This window comes from Struthio camelus, chromosome 15 (assembly GCF_040807025.1).
Source record: "Struthio camelus isolate bStrCam1 chromosome 15, bStrCam1.hap1, whole genome shotgun sequence".
Taxonomy (NCBI): Eukaryota; Metazoa; Chordata; class Aves; order Struthioniformes; family Struthionidae; genus Struthio; species Struthio camelus.
The window spans coordinates 18,888,901-18,903,316 of record NC_090956.1 but is presented as its reverse complement, the minus strand read 5'-3'; the positions used below and the strand labels follow the sequence as shown (position 1 = coordinate 18,903,316).

Here is a 14,416-nt window from a genome sequence, read left to right as displayed (position 1 = left end):
CAGGAGGACACGGGAGCACCATGTCCAGCCCATCTCTAGAGATGGGACACTGGGAACCAGACCTAGTTTGGGGAGCATCTCCAGGCTGGGGAGATGCTTCCTCCACACTGCACAGAGCTGTAGCAGTTTATACCATCTGCACCCTGCCTCGCCCTTGAAGCCAGGCAGGGTCCTGCTCTCTACAACTGCCTGCTGGGATGCTGGTTCAATCAACAGAGTCCTCACATCACTTAGTATAGAGAGCAGGAGAGAGGTGTGGAAAACCAGGGATCCCAAGAATTTGGGTTTCTGCCTCTCCATCGTCTTCCCCTTGTCAAGCTCTCCTGCCCTGGCCAGGAGCTCTATGGGGCCTCTGGACAGGAAAGGGAGAAACTACCCCAAGCAGCAAGGGGCATCTCTCTGGTCACCAGCACGACCCTAAACCCACCAGGGCTGTTCCTCAGCTTGTGAGCCAGGCCAGCAAATAAGAGTTTTCCTCTGCCATCCAGTCCACGGGAGTTGTTCCCAGCCAGGGGAGACGAGTGCATCAATACATTCATCTCCCTCAAACCTCTCGGCACATCCAGGTCTGCAACAACGCCTGGGCTGGCTGCCAGCAAAACACACACAAGAGGAAGCAGAGCGTGTTGTTCCAGCGCAGCCTCAGACACACTAGCACCAGTGGAGACGGGGCCAGTGCCCTGCCGGGAAGGGACATCTACTGCTGAGCGTCTCGCTGGGGAGACAGGTTCTCCTTTTGCTGGAGAGCACTCAGGGTTGTTCCTGGCAGCACAATTGCATAACACAGTTTTTGAGTATTTTGGGTACCTCTTTCAGGTCCTGGCCAACAGGGGCAACAGCCTGGGCTATGACTGAGCCAGGCTTCAGCTAGGCAGGGCCACAAGGAGCCCCACCAATATCAGCGCGGCAGAGTCTCTGCTAGCAGCTGAGCTGCCATCACCCCTCCGCTTCCCTCCCCATTGCTGTTGTGAAACATGGGGATGTACAAGGGTGTGAAAGCACCGTCACTAAATACAGCTTAAACATCACTTCTCAATGCTAAAACGTTCCTCTCTGGTGCCTCAGCCCCTCCAGTAGCCCTCTTCTCCAAATGGAGAATAAACGAGTGCCTGCCTGTGAGCACCAGCAGGGTCCTGGCACATGGGGCTGGCAAGCCAGCAGATCCCAGACCAAGCCCCTGCTGCTTTAATCCCCCACAGACCTTGGCTGCAACCTGCAGGCCAGAGCAGCCCGGAGCCGCACGCGTCACTGCCGATGAAGAATATCCCTTTGTGCTTGCAGCCTGACCTATTTTCCCATTTCTCCATCTGTTCCAAGTTCTCATTTACACTCTGACCAGCGGCTGGGTTTTGCCCCAGCTTCTCAAACTCTCAGCAGTGCCCTTTCGTCCCCAACAGCCAGTCCTGCGGCAGGCAAGACTGTCCCCGAGACGTCCCAGGACCCGGCCTGGACTAGCACAGCTCACATGGAAGAGGCAACGGAGAGACAGATCTTCCTGCAGAAAGGGCCAAGCACAAGATGCTCCAAGGGAACGGCCCAATCCCAAAGAACAGCTTTTGGGCACAGATTTCCTCAGAGAGCAAGGTGGTCTTTGGTTCCTGCCCATCACGGCTCCACAATCCTCCTCTAAAGGAGCTGCTTTGACCCTTTGCAAAAGTCGTGCAGGCTTGTCCAGAGAGGAGGTTGCTGGACTACCCACGAGAAGTTCAACTCCTTGATTACATGATGAAACATTCTTCCCTCTCCCCTTCCCCCTCGAGCTCATGCCTTGCTGGGGCTGTACCATCACATGCTCCAAGCTAGCTTAATTTTCCTTATGCCACCTCACCTCCCATTGTCCCTCTCCGCTACCAGAAAGCGGCAGATTAGCCTGGGGTGACAATATCTCCACCCCAAAGCCTGTCTTAACCCCAGGCAGCTAGCCACACAGCAGACACTGCTCAGCCCAGGGGAAGGACGACAGGAGCCTCTCACGGCACCGAAGTGGGCTATGAGCCAGGCAGATGCAAAGCTGTTACACCCACAAGCAGATGGGGGCGGGGGGAGCAGTCAGGATTTACACAAATGCAGAGTCAACAGCTAGGAGCAGAAACTGCCCATTTCAGTGCCCTTTTGTGCCTGGAGTAGCTGGGCACTTGCAGGAGTCCTGGCCAGGCCCCTAGTTTCCTAGGAAAGTACCGAGATCACAGTCCTCGCTCTGAAACTCTGGGAGGGACAAAGCAGGGATTTTTCAAGCACCTCTCGCCGCTTGCTTTTAGGAAGCGGAGAGATTTAAGGCTCCCATTAGATGCTCCACGTCCAGGCCAAGATCAAAGCAATGAATTCACAAACCTGTCACTCATCCCATCTTCCCACTCACGCCTGGGGCCAAACCTCAGGCAGATCCTTCAGCAAGCCATTCCCACGCCAAGATGGGAAGAGCCCTTAGGGGAATCCTCCTCCCGCTAGTCCCAGGGGCGAGTCCAGTCTCCGCAGCCATACAAGACCCTGGATTCCCCTTTCACAATCCTCACGTGCACCCGCGGATCTGCGAGGAGACCAAACGTGGCCAAACGGGCACCCTACCACCCATTCCCTGTGCAGAAGGAGCCTCCTGGAGCCACGACGCAGCCGCTCTTTCCCTAGCGCGTTGCATGGCAGCAGAAGACAGCCACACACGAAGGAGAGGGAGAGGCATTTAGACCTGAGGCTGAACTTCATTATGCAAGCAAGAGATTTTTATGTGACACAAAGAAGCCCTGCCCGCTTTCGCCTAAAACCTGGCCTCAGACCGGCATTCAGAGCGGCTGCGTTTCATTTATAGCAGGGAGCTGGCTCCCATCTCGCCCAGAACAGCAATCACGTGCCAGGAAACAGGGAAAAGCTACTGCCACCAGCACCCGTCTTTTATAAAAGGGAAAGGGGGGGGGATTTGGGCAAGCAAAAGACAAGACAGTAGGATGCTCAGGCACGGTCCAAAGATTTATTTAGCACACGGATAGCACTACCCTAGTTTGGATGCTCTTCAAATTCTGGCTGAGACAGCCACCGTCCCTGGGCGCATACAACGTTGGTGCATCTGCAGTACAATTATCTCCATACAACGACGCACACCGTTGCCAAAACCCAGAGGATGCAGACAGATTAACAGCTTTCCAGTCCCAATCCCACCAACACCTTCTGCGAAGCCCTTGGGCGAGGGAAACACTCCAGCCAGCTGGAGCTACCTCTGATAAAGGCGGATGAGCCACGATGTTATCCAGCCCTCGCACTCGGCCCGTTTGGGTGGTAAAGCTAATTCCTTACCAATTGTGAGCTCTGCCAAGAGATGATTCGAGCCTTGATCTGGCCTACTGGTTGGGTCAATACTGCTTAACGTCTTTGTTAACGACCTGGACAACGGGACAGAGTGCAGCAAGTTCACCGATAATACCAAAACTGGGGGGAGCAGTCGACGTGCTGGAGGCCAGGGCTGCTCTTCTGAGGGCCCTCAACAGGCTGCAGGAGCGGGCTGAAGGGAACCTCCTGCAGTTCAGCCAAGGCAAACACAGAGTCCCGCACCTGGGACAGACTAACTCCAGTGGCTAGAAAGCAACTTTGCTGAAAAGGCCTTGTGGAGGGCTCGGTGGACAAGTTGAGGAGGAGGTCGACCACCTCCTGGGCTGTGCGAGCACGAGCACCGCCAGCAGGGCCAGGGGAGTGATCCTTCCCCTCTGTTTGGCACCTGTCAGAGCATACCTGGAGGGAGGTTCTGCTTAGATATTAGGGAAAAACTCTCACCCTGAGGGTGGTCATGCACTGAAACAGAGATCCAGAGAGGGTGAAGGATCTCTCTCCATGGAGATATTCAATTCTCCACTGGAGGCAGCCCCAAGCAACCCGATCTAATGGATCTGCTCTTAGTAGAGGCTGAGCTCGAGACCTCCAGTGACCTCCTGTGAGAGGGTCCAGCAGCACTCTCCAAGGGCAAGAGCAAACTCGGGATGAATTGCAGTAAGAAAGAGAAACCTAGCTAACTGTCTTCAACACCAGGTTCTACTCACACCCCAGAAGGATCACCCCAGCGATCAAAGTGACAGTTTAATCCAGGCCCCAGCACTGGTTTGGCATATAACAAAAGCACACTGGTAGGGGCAGGAGATGCCAGTACAGCCGTTAGCGTCCCAGGGCTTGGCTTTATCTGCTTACGGCAAGCCACAGGCCGTAACATAAGCAAATGTAACTGGCCACTGTTTAACAAACCTGATAAGCCACACCGCTATGCTTGATACGGCGACGTGCTTTACTTCAAAGCAGACCAACAACAAAGCAAGCCCGGTCTGTGAAAAGCAGAGCGACTTCAATCAAGGCTATCTAAAACGCTTGCAGAACAAACACTGACTGCGTATACAGCAAACTTAGTGCCTTGCTTTGCTCTGAAGAACCACAAATAGGGACAATTTGACTCAACTGCACAGCTGACTTCCACGTGGATGAGCCAAGGAGGCTATTCCCTGCAGGACATCATCACCCACGCCCAGCGACCACCATCTGGAGAGAAGATGCCCTCCTGTATCCCCGTACCTTATTACCAGCCTGCTACACACTAACAGGCTCTGGAAGCACGTGGCTTTCAGCGAGATGAAGCACACATCAAGAGCCCATACCACACCATATTGCATAAGAAAGGAGAAGGAAGGACAGACCATTTCCAGTCCCCAGGGCCCTTTTGGCCCCAGCCACCTCCAGCACGCATGCATGCACTGATCGGCCCCAGGTGCACGTTCAGAGGCGGGCAGCAGGATGGCTCCAGTCTGCAAGGCTGCGTCACTGGCGCTTCATTAGCGGAGGAAGCCCTGTCCCCAGTCACGACGACGTACGGAGCAGCCAAGCTGCGGGCCTTTCATAGGCTCCTTTCTCCGTTACGTAAGCATGGTCACGATGGGCTTCAAACCACGCAGCCATCTCAAAGCAGGAGCGCACAGCACACTGAACACCAGCCATCCCCGAAACGCACAACGCTCCCCGCACTGGCACCAATGAGACCCCTCGTCTCCAGGCTCATAAAGGAGGCAGAAAACGTCCAGACTCTCGCCACGATGTCATCACTTGGCTGTGATTTTGCTGCCAGACTCACGTGAAGGCAAGGCCTCTCCTTGCCCTTCAGTCCTGCAGCTCCATCTCAACCAGGGGGATCAGTGCACACCTTTCCCTCCAGTCCTACCTGCCTTTCTCCAGGTTCCTTTTCCCAGGCATCACCTTCTCCTCCTGTGCTCCTCTGCGGAGAAGCAGCTTGAGGTTAGAGCTCTGCTCAGCATCGCTGCTACCCCAAACGATGGGGGCACAAAGTAGAAATGATCAGACTTGCTAGAATAACTCGGGGAAGCTCCTGCCATCGCCCAAGGTCACCTGCTTTCCGCAGAGGTCAGCTCAAGGCCTGACGCTCCCCACAGCGCACAGGCAAGGACGTGCGTTCCCTCGCACTGGTACCCATGGGATGCACAACCTGCCCCCATTGGGGCAGGAATTAGGGCTTCTTCAATAGTCTTCTCTTCTACCACCACCCCCTCAAGATTATCTAATCGCAGTAAACATGAAAATCCACCCAGCCTCAAAGGCAGCACTTTATTTCCTGTTACTTGTATTAAAAAGAAAACAAAACCCGGCAACACGTACAGACTAAAAATAATCCTGTAGCGGTTAACAGATACGAGCCTCCCATCACAGTTTCACAACTGCTCAACAGCAGGCCGAGTATTCGTTATTCAGTTTGATAAATCCCCTGTTTGCACAGCCCTTTTCAGGCACCCTCTGGAACATGAGCGTTATACCAATTTCCAAATCCATTTACAAGGTATTTTGGCACAGAGCGCATCCTGCATGGGCAGTGAAGGAAAAGTAATTTTTTTTCTGAAAAAAAACCTTAAGCTAATGACGGAACTTGGCTGCTCTTACTAAAATTGTCCACCCACTTTTCAGATTGAGAATCAATAAGGTACAGGCAAGATTCAGGAGCGTGGGAGCAGGGGCAGCCCACGTGCTCAGACGCACGTGATTCTCGCAGTCCCCGTACAGACGGCCGCCCTGGCTTTCTCGACACGGTCAAGAGGGGCCCAGCAGACGCTATACAGTCCCGAGGAGAGGGGAAAGCTCCGCCAGCTCCGGAGCAGCGCTCAGCTCCTCTCCCAGCAGGCTGGCGAACGCAGGCCCAGAGCAGAACGAGTCCTCAGCCACAGTCCTCCAGCATCCCTGCTATCATCATGTTTATCCAAATAGTCCTTTCTGACTCTCCACCCACAAGCTCTCGATCTCTTACAGCAGTTAGTTGGGAACTAAAGACTCGTGTTTCCTTCTGTCATTTTAAGATCACTTTCATTTCTATTAAATGAACATGTGAGAAAAGGAAGAAACTCCCCAGGTGAGATTTTTTTTTTCCTATTACAATGGCCCCAATTTAACAGTCTCCTGCGAGCTAAACGGCTCATGTCTCTCTCAGTTTCTCTGCCAACGTTGTCCTGTCTTCACTTCTCAGGCTCCCAGCCTTGTCTCTTGGAGCTATCCCATCCTGCGGCTTTCCTTTCCTTAACCGTGTAAGCAGGCCACTGACAACTACTAGACACAGCGAGGTTTCCAGTGACCCCGTCCCTTCCTTACACGCCTACAGGGCTCTTTGCGGCTCTGAACGGCTGTAAGCATAGCAAAGGGCTCCGTGGAGCTATACGGCACGTAGGTCAAAGGGCTGTTGTGGTAGAGAAGCCGCTGGGCTATGCTTCGAAGTGATCGAAAAGCTCCAGTATCGATCCTAGCCGCTGCCAGGTCAGCGCCGCTGCCTGGAAGCAAGTGTTTTCTGTCCGGCTGTCGGTCATTCCCGCCGCGCGTTCGGAGGCACGGCAAAGTGCTCGCTGCCACGCTTTGCTAAGGGAAGTGCCACACAGTGCCCCGTCACCCAGCTGCCACCAGCACAGCTGGAGCCTGAACCGTCCGCACCACAAAGGGACGCTGTGACAACAAGCACACGGGCAGATCGGCAGGGACAAGTCTCTCGGCGCAACGCTGCAGTCCCTACTGCAGGCAGGCTCAGGCATATCTTCAGAGCCACCAGTAAAGTCACCTTCCCAAGGACCCACAGCCGAGAGAGCTGGTTAATCCTTATTTTAACATGCTTTCAACTCTGGATTGCAAAATTCACCACATCACCTTTAAAAACGATATGGCCGATAAAGATATCAGGTCCTGTTGTACCAATGTTGGAGCTTAGTTTTACTTTTACATCAAAACAGTTGCAGCAGTGCAGCCAACTCTTCCCAGCCAGCCCTGCCCATCTCTGGCAGAGATTAATTAGCAGCTTCCAGCCTAATGAATTCAGCATTTCCCTGTAATTAATTTGCTGTTCTAACTTGCCCAGGAGTAAGGCAGCACAGAATCACGCTCAACAAGACATGCGCTAACGGCTGCCAAAGGCTGGCACAGGCAGCTCTCAGCTAAGTTCAAGTCTCCCAGCAAACTTTTCATAGGAAATTCAAGAGCATCGTTTTGCGGCAGCCCATCTCCCACGTGGCGCTCGCACAGAAACATCCCACGGACCCAGTCTGACGTCTCCCTGCCCCGCTGGCCCAAACCATGGCCCCAGCACCGAAGACCAGGCAGCAGCCTCCAGGCGACCGCTTCGCTTTTGTAACACGCGCCAAGCGTCTCTGCAAGCAACGCACCGTGCTTCAGCTAACCGCGTTACACGTGGGAAAGAGACAGCTGCACAGAGCGCATAAGTAACAACCTTGCGTTACGCCAGAGAGGAGTCATGGGATGAAATTAGTTACCCAGAATTAATTTGTAGGAAGTTGGCACCCCTGTACTCACAACGCGGCCCGCCGCGGACTTGCTTTTTGCCGCACGGTCCCTGGCGGGCCGCACCGCGCGACACGGCAGCGCACAGCCGCTACCTGCCCCGATGCTCCAGCGCGCACGAGCGGAGCGGAGCGGCAGCCCGCCAGGCCGCAGGCTCTCACAGAGCGGCATGCGAGGCGGGGTACGCGGCAGCGCCCCGCGCCCGGGGGGCTCCGTCTCCCCCGCCGCGAGCGACCGGGCGCCGCCGCCGCCCGGGGCTCTGCGCCGGCTTCTCCCCGCGGCAGGAAACCTCCGCTCGGCCCGGAGCCCGGCGCCGTTCTGCCTCCCCCCAGCTCGGGGGAGCCCAGAGGCGGCTGCGGCCGCCGCCCGCCCCACCTGCCGGGCGCCGCCCGCCCCGGGGCCGGTGCCGTTGAGCAGCGGGGTGGCCTCGCCCGCGCGCCCGTCCTCGTCGTCGTCCTCGTCGTCGCGGTCGCGGCCGGACCAGGACACCTTCTTGGCGACGTTGGCCATGCGGGGCGGCGGGAGCGGGGCGGCGCGCGCACCTCCGCCGGCCCCTGCCTCACCGGCCGGTCATGTGACCCGCCGCCGCCGCCGTCACGTGAGCGCGCTACGGCGGCCGCCGCGGCCGCCCCCGCCCCGCGGCACCACGGGAGCTGTAGTCCCCGCGCGGGGGTGCGGGCGGGGCGCCGCGGCCGAGGCGCCGTTCGGGGCCGGAGCAGGGGGCCGAGCCGCCTGGCCCTGCTCCTCCCGGCTCTCCGGGTGACAGCCAGCAGCAGCTCGGGCTCCAGAGACAACTGCTGCCCCGGCTGGAGGAGCAGCCACGCGCGCCGGGGCAGAGACCGGACGCAGTCGTGACATTAGTGACCGCAGCCAAGGTTGGGGGGGGGGGGAGGGAAGAAAGGCGCCAGCCGGCCGGGAGACCCCATCCCTCCCAGCCCCACACAGCGCCTGGCCCCTCCGCACCGTCTTGGGAGGCCGTGGGCCAGGAGCAAGGGCAGGACAGCCGCCCGCGTGGACCTGCCGCCCTGCAGAGGCCGCCGGCTGGAGGCTCGTCCCCGGCGCCCTCGGGCCCGGCGCTTGGGGCCCAGCCACGGCGCCATCCAAGGCATCCGTCTGGCAGGGGCAGAGGAGGAAGGGCCGCAGCCGAGGGCAGGACGGGAAGCAGCGGCTCCGGCAGCTCTGGCTCATTCCCAGTCACGGGCTTTTCCATGCTACAGCCAGCCTGGTTCTGACTCAGCCGTCGGTGACGGGGCCGCGGGGACCCGCAGAGGGCACCTGCCTGTGACGGAGCCCGCGACGCATCCTGCGCGGTGCTGAGCTGCTCCCGCCAGGGCCTCCTCCCACTCCCGTCGGAGGGAGCGGAAGGCGCCCAGCGCCAGGACGGACCCGCGGACCTGGGGACGAGTCGCGGCTTCAGAAGGAAGCGGCTCGCGTGGAGCGCGTTGGCAAACGTTGTGGTGTAAAAACAGCCCAAAGCTCTTTCCCACAACACAAACGGCTCCGGCCGCGCGGAGGCATGCTGGCCGCGCTCTCTCCTCCCAGGATTTTTTTTACCCGCCAGGGCTATAAACGGCACCACAAAGGGAGAGATCGGAGGAAAAAAAAAGAGGTGAGACCTCTCGGAGGTGAGACCTGGGAGACGTTGCGGCTGGGAACCGACCACACGGACGCGGCACCAGTCCCGGCTGGCCGAGGGGACCCCGGCCCGCGGCTCGACCACCCTTTCCGCCGGCGCCAGGCTGCTCAGCCCAGTCCCTCGCTGCCGCAGCCCCCGCAGCCGGGCCCGCTGCGCCGCGCTGGCCCGGGGAGCCTGGCGGAAGGCAGCGCCGGGGAGCTCGGCCGGCTCCTTCGGACGCGCAGCAGGGTTCGTGTTGGCCGATACGGAGAGGGGAAACCCCTGGAAACTGGGTTGCAGTGTTTGAGGGGGGCAGTGCCGTAAGCGGGGTCAGAAGAGCTTTTGGACAAGCAGCAGCTGAGGCTGGTTACAGTGCCCCGGGACTAGAGCTGCGGCTCCTGCCCCACCTCCACTGTACCCTGGCTGCCAACATCCCTTTTATTTTCGCTCACCTGCTGTACCCGTGCCACGGCAAAGACTGCTGAGTGGTTGTCAAACCCCACGGCTGGGGTTTGCACCCGGAGGCTCCTGCTGGCTGAGCCCCAAGCTGGTGGGAGGCAGCCTCCCCCGCGCGCAAGGAAACCCTCGGACATACTTGTTTCCAGCTGCTCGGCAGCCGGCGGCTGCTCCTGGCGCGGCCCGGCCCGGCCGGGGAGCGACTGTCCCGCAACCACCCACACTGCTGAGTGGTTGTCGTGGTCCCCCCGGAGCTGGTGGCAGCTCCCGCGAGTTTGCAGCGAGGCTGCAGGAGGCAAGGCGCACGGAGGGACGGGGCGCCAGGAGCTGCCTCCGACCGCTGCCTCCACCCTCGAGCCAGCCCGCGACCGCCACGGGGACGTGACCAACCCCCGCGTCCCCATGAACACCGTCCCGGCCAGCACAGGTACAGGGAATGTATAACTATCGCGGGGCCCCTCCTGCACCCGGTATCCCATCGCACTCAAGGAGGAAGCGGCTCACGTCTGCCGGGCACCACAAGCCAACTTTAACTACCGGGAGGCAACACCGTTCCTGCGTGCCGCGGAAACAGGCCGCGTTTCTCACAAGCAGCGCTCAAGACAGGCGCACTCGACCCTGCGCACCCAACCCTGCGGGGAGGCATCGGCCAGCGTGAGCAGGGGACCGGGGGGCAGCCCCTGGCCAGTTGCCATGCTGGCCACCTCTCCGGGCATGAGAGCCCGGCTCCAGAGGGCCAAGCCGGCCAGGCGGCCCTCAAAGGCTTCCGAGGGGTCGAAGTCCCCGCCGACCCCATCCTGCTCCTGGCCCAGCACCAGCGAGCCACCGGCGGGAATTTCATAGCCCTGCTGGAAGCCGGAGCCGGCAGCCAGCAGCCTCCTGTCCACGTAGAAGCGGTACTTGCCCTGGTCGGACGACCAAACGAGGCAGAGGTGATGCCACTTGCCGTCCAGGAGCCGTGCCACCGGCAGCTCCCGAAACGCCGGGTCGCCGATGACGAAGTGCACGGAGCCCGGCAGGCCCCTGTCCCAGCCGTGCACGACCAGCTTGTTGTCGTTGTCCTCGGTGGCGTAGGACAGCAGGGTGCCGAGGTACGGGGCCGGGGTGTTCAGCCAGGCGCACAGCGACAGCGCCCGCAGCCCCGCTCGCAGCCCGGGCCGGAAGACGGCCGCGTTCTCCACGGACGTGTTGGGGAAGAGCAGCGCGGAGCCCACGTTGCAGACTGCGGAGGAAGACAAGCGGCACGGTCACGGCCAGCGGCAGCGCGCGACGTTCGCCTCCCGGCCTCCCCCGCGGCCCGGCCCGGCGCCTGGCCTGACTTTCTCCAACCGTAACTCGCCCCACAAACTCGTTGTGGGGGGAAACGAGACGGCCGCGGCCCGCGGCCCCGCTCCACGGCTGGGGTTTGCACCCGGAGGCTCCTGCCGGCTGAGCCCCAGGCTGGCGGGAGGCAGCCTCCCCCGCGCGCAAGGAAACCCCCGGACGTACTTGTTTCCAGCTGCTCGGGGGCCGGCGGCTGCTCCTGGCGCAGCCCGGCCCGGCCGGGGAGCGGCTGTCCCGCGGCTGGCGGTCCCGGTGCCCCGTCTCGAGAGCGGTTCGCAGCCTCCCAGAGCGCTGCGCCGTTCCCGGCCTCGGCCAGCGGCCGGTCGCCCTCCTCCCGTGGCTTCTCCCGCTGCCTGCGCCAGGCCTGCAACTTCTTCGCCTTTGGCGGCCTGCCTGCCGCCCGGCGCTCTGCCGGCCACTGGCAGCCGCTCAGCGCCTCCGACAGGTCCGGCGGGGGAGCCTGGCCCCGCGGCTGCTGCTCCGGGGCGGCCGGCCGCGCACCCCGGCTGCGGCCGGCTCCCCGCAGGCGCCGCAGCTCTTGGCGCGGGAGGTGGGCGAGCGGGTCGCGCCGCTCGCCCAGGGCGGCCACTTGGCCCTCCAGCCTGCTCACGTCGCCGCGAAGGCGCGCGGCGACGGCAGCCACGCGGGTCAGCTCGGCGCCCAGGGCGGCCCGGGAGTCGCGCAGGGCCGCCGCCGCCGCCTCGCCCTGGCGCGCCAGCGCCTCGAACCGCGCGTCGATGTTGTAGGAGACGTTGTAGTTCCCGGCGATGCCCTGCAGATGGGTGAGCGTCGCCTCCCGGAAGCGGCGAAACTGCGGGAGAGACGGGGCGCTGGGTGAGCCGCCCACCCCGCCGCCCCGAGGCCGCCTGCCGCTCGGCTTCCCAAAAGCACGCGGGGCCAGCGGGGCTGAGGGCCGCCCGCGAGCCTCCACCTGCTCCTCGAGTCTCCGCAGGCGCTCGAGGAAGGGCTTCGCGGGCGGCCCCGGCGCCCGCAGCAGGCTGCCCTGCAGGCAGACGGCGGCGAGGAGCAGGCGCGCGGGCAGCATCCTCCTCCCCGGCGGCGCCGTGCGAAACGGGCTCCAGCCCCCGGCGCTGCCCTGCCTCCGTCCGGCGCGCTCAGCGCCAGCCAGCCGGGGCTCGCGCTCCTCCCGGCGCCCTGCCCGGCTCCGGCCTCCGGCGCGATGAGGTTTGCAGACGCCTCTCGTGTTGCCGAGCGGCCAAGTTGAAGGAGGCGCAGGCAGCGGTGCAGGCGCGGGGAGCGCAGGCGGGCGTCCCTCCCGCCGCCGCTCCCCGCGGTGCCTCCTGCTCCCGGCTGCGCGTGTGCCGGGCCTCGAGGTGCCGCTGAGGGTGAGGAGGGGGCCTGGCGCGGGGGCCGCCAGCCGAGGTTTCCCAGCCGGGACTAACCCGCGGGGGCCGGGCTGGGCAGCGCGGGCAGGAGGCAGCGGAGGGGCAGGGCAGGCAGGGGCAGGGCAGGATGGGCTGCGCAGGCAGGGTGGGCAGGGCAGAGCACATGCAGAAGGGTGGGCCAGCCAGGCAGGGCAGGGGGTGCGGGCAGGGCAGGGGGTGCAGGACAGGAGGTGCGGGCAGGACAGGGGGTGCAGGCAGGGCAGGGGGTGCGGAGCAGGGGGTGCAGGCAGGACAGGAGGTGCGGGCAGGGCAGGGGGTGCAGGATAGGAGGTGCGGGCAGGGGGTGCAGGATAGGAGGTGTGGGCAGGGGGTGCAGGCAGGGCAGGGGGTGCGGGGCAGGAGGTGCGGGCAGGGGGTGCAGGCAGGGCAGGGGGTGCAGGACAGGAGGTGCGGGCAGGACAGGGGGTGCAGGCAGGGCAGGGGGTGCGGAGCAGGGGGTGCAGGCAGGACAGGAGGTGCGGGCAGGGCAGGGGGTGCAGGATAGGAGGTGCGGGCAGGGGGTGCAGGATAGGAGGTGTGGGCAGGGGGTGCAGGCAGGGCAGGGGGTGCAGGATAGGAGGTGCAGGCAAGGGGTGCAGGCAGGGCAGGGGGTGCAGGACAGGAGGTGTGGGCAGGACAGGGGGTGCGGGCAGGGCAGGGGGTGCGGAGCAGGGGGTGCAGGCAGGACAGGAGGTGCGGGCAGGGCAGGGGGTGCAGGATAGGAGGTGCGGGCAGGGGGTGCAGGATAGGAGGTGTGGGCAGGGGGTGCAGGCAGGGCAGGGGGTGCAGGATAGGAGGTGCAGGCAAGGGGTGCAGGCAGGGCAGGGGGTGCAGGACAGGAGGTGCGGGCAGGACAGGGGGTGTGGGCAGGGCAGGGGGTGCGGAGCAGGGGGTGCAGGCAGGACAGGAGGTGCGGGCAGGGCAGGAGGTGCAGGATAGGAGGTGCGGGCAGGGGGTGCAGGATAGGAGGTGTGGGCAGGGGGTGCAGGCAGGGCAGGGGGTGCAGGATAGGAGGTGCGGGCAGGAAAGGGGGTGTGGGCAGGGCAGGGGGTGCGGGCAGGGGGTGCAGGACAGGAGGTGCGGGCAGGGGGTGCAGGCAGGGCAGGGGGTGCAGGACAGGAGGTGCGGGCAGGAAAGGGGGTGTGGGCAGGGCAGGGGGTGCGGGCAGGGGGTGCAGGACAGGAGGTGCGGGCAGGGGGTGCGGGCAGGGGGTGCAGGCAGGGCAGGGGGTGCAGGACAGGAGGTGCGGGCAGGGGGTGCAGGACAGGAGGTGCGGGCAGGGGGTGCAGGCAGGGCAGGGGGTGCAGGACAGGAGGTGCGGGCAGGAAAGGGGGTGCGGGGCAGGAGGTGCGGGCAGGGGGTTCAGGCAGGGCAGGGGGTGCGGGGCAGGGGCAGGAGATAGGGGCAGGGGGTGCGGGCAGGGGCAGGGGGTGCGGGGCAGGGGGTGCAGGCAGGGCAGGGGGTGCAGGACAGGAGGTGCAGGCAGGGCAGGGGGTGCGGGGCAGGAGGTGCGGGCAGGGGGTGCAGGCAGGGCAGGGGGTGCAGGGCAGGAGGTGCGGGCAGGGGGTGCAGGATAGGAGGTGCAGGCAGGGGGTGCAGGCAGGGCAGGGGGTGCGGGGCAGGAGGTGCGGGCAGGGGGTGCAGGCAGGGCAGGGGGTGCAGGACAGGAGGTGCAGGCAGGGGGTGCAGGCAGGGCAGGGTTGCGGGGCAGGAGGTGCGGGCAGGGGGTGCAGGACAGGAGGTGCGGGCAGGGGGTGCGGGGCAGGGGGTGTGGGCAGGGCAGGGGGTGCAGGCAGGGCAGGGGGTGCGGGGCAGGAGGTGCGGGCAGGGGGTG

The 14,416-nt window shown here is 63.1% G+C and overlaps 2 protein-coding genes across 3 annotated transcripts in view; both read right to left on the bottom strand.

Annotated features, from left to right (window-relative positions):
• CLCN7 (chloride voltage-gated channel 7) overlaps positions 1-8,414 on the bottom strand; it is a 28,144-nt gene extending 19,730 nt beyond the window's left edge. The window contains exon 1 of one of the 2 annotated variants that reach the window (XM_068908072.1): positions 8,179-8,414. In XM_068908072.1, the coding sequence (XP_068764173.1) occupies positions 8,179-8,313 (135 nt within the window). In that variant the 5' untranslated portion in view covers positions 8,314-8,414. The remainder of the gene's footprint in view (positions 1-8,178) is intronic. The other variant, XM_068908073.1, reaches the window with a different exon arrangement.
• A 1,965-nt stretch (positions 8,415-10,379) lies between these two features.
• Positions 10,380-12,785, bottom strand: PTX4 (pentraxin 4). The gene is made up of 3 exons (XM_068908984.1): positions 12,129-12,785; positions 11,363-12,008; positions 10,380-11,096 (listed from the first exon to the last, which is right to left on the bottom strand). Exons 1-3 carry the CDS (start codon positions 12,240-12,242, stop codon positions 10,459-10,461), a joined length of 1,398 nt encoding a protein of 465 aa, XP_068765085.1. The 5' UTR covers positions 12,243-12,785; the 3' UTR covers positions 10,380-10,458.
• Between the last annotated feature and the right edge of the window lie 1,631 nt (positions 12,786-14,416).

Coding starts and splice junctions, on each gene's coding strand:
- PTX4 (XM_068908984.1), bottom strand. CDS start 12,242: ATGCTGCCCGCGCGCCTGCTCCTCGCCGCCGTCTGCCTGCAGGGCAGC. Junction 12,009..12,128: donor TGCGGAGACTCGAGGAGCAG/GTGGAGGCTCGC, acceptor TCTCTCCCGCAG/TTTCGCCGCTTCCGGGAGGC. Junction 11,097..11,362: donor CCCCGAGCAGCTGGAAACAA/GTACGTCCGGGG, acceptor CTTCCTCCGCAG/TCTGCAACGTGGGCTCCGCG.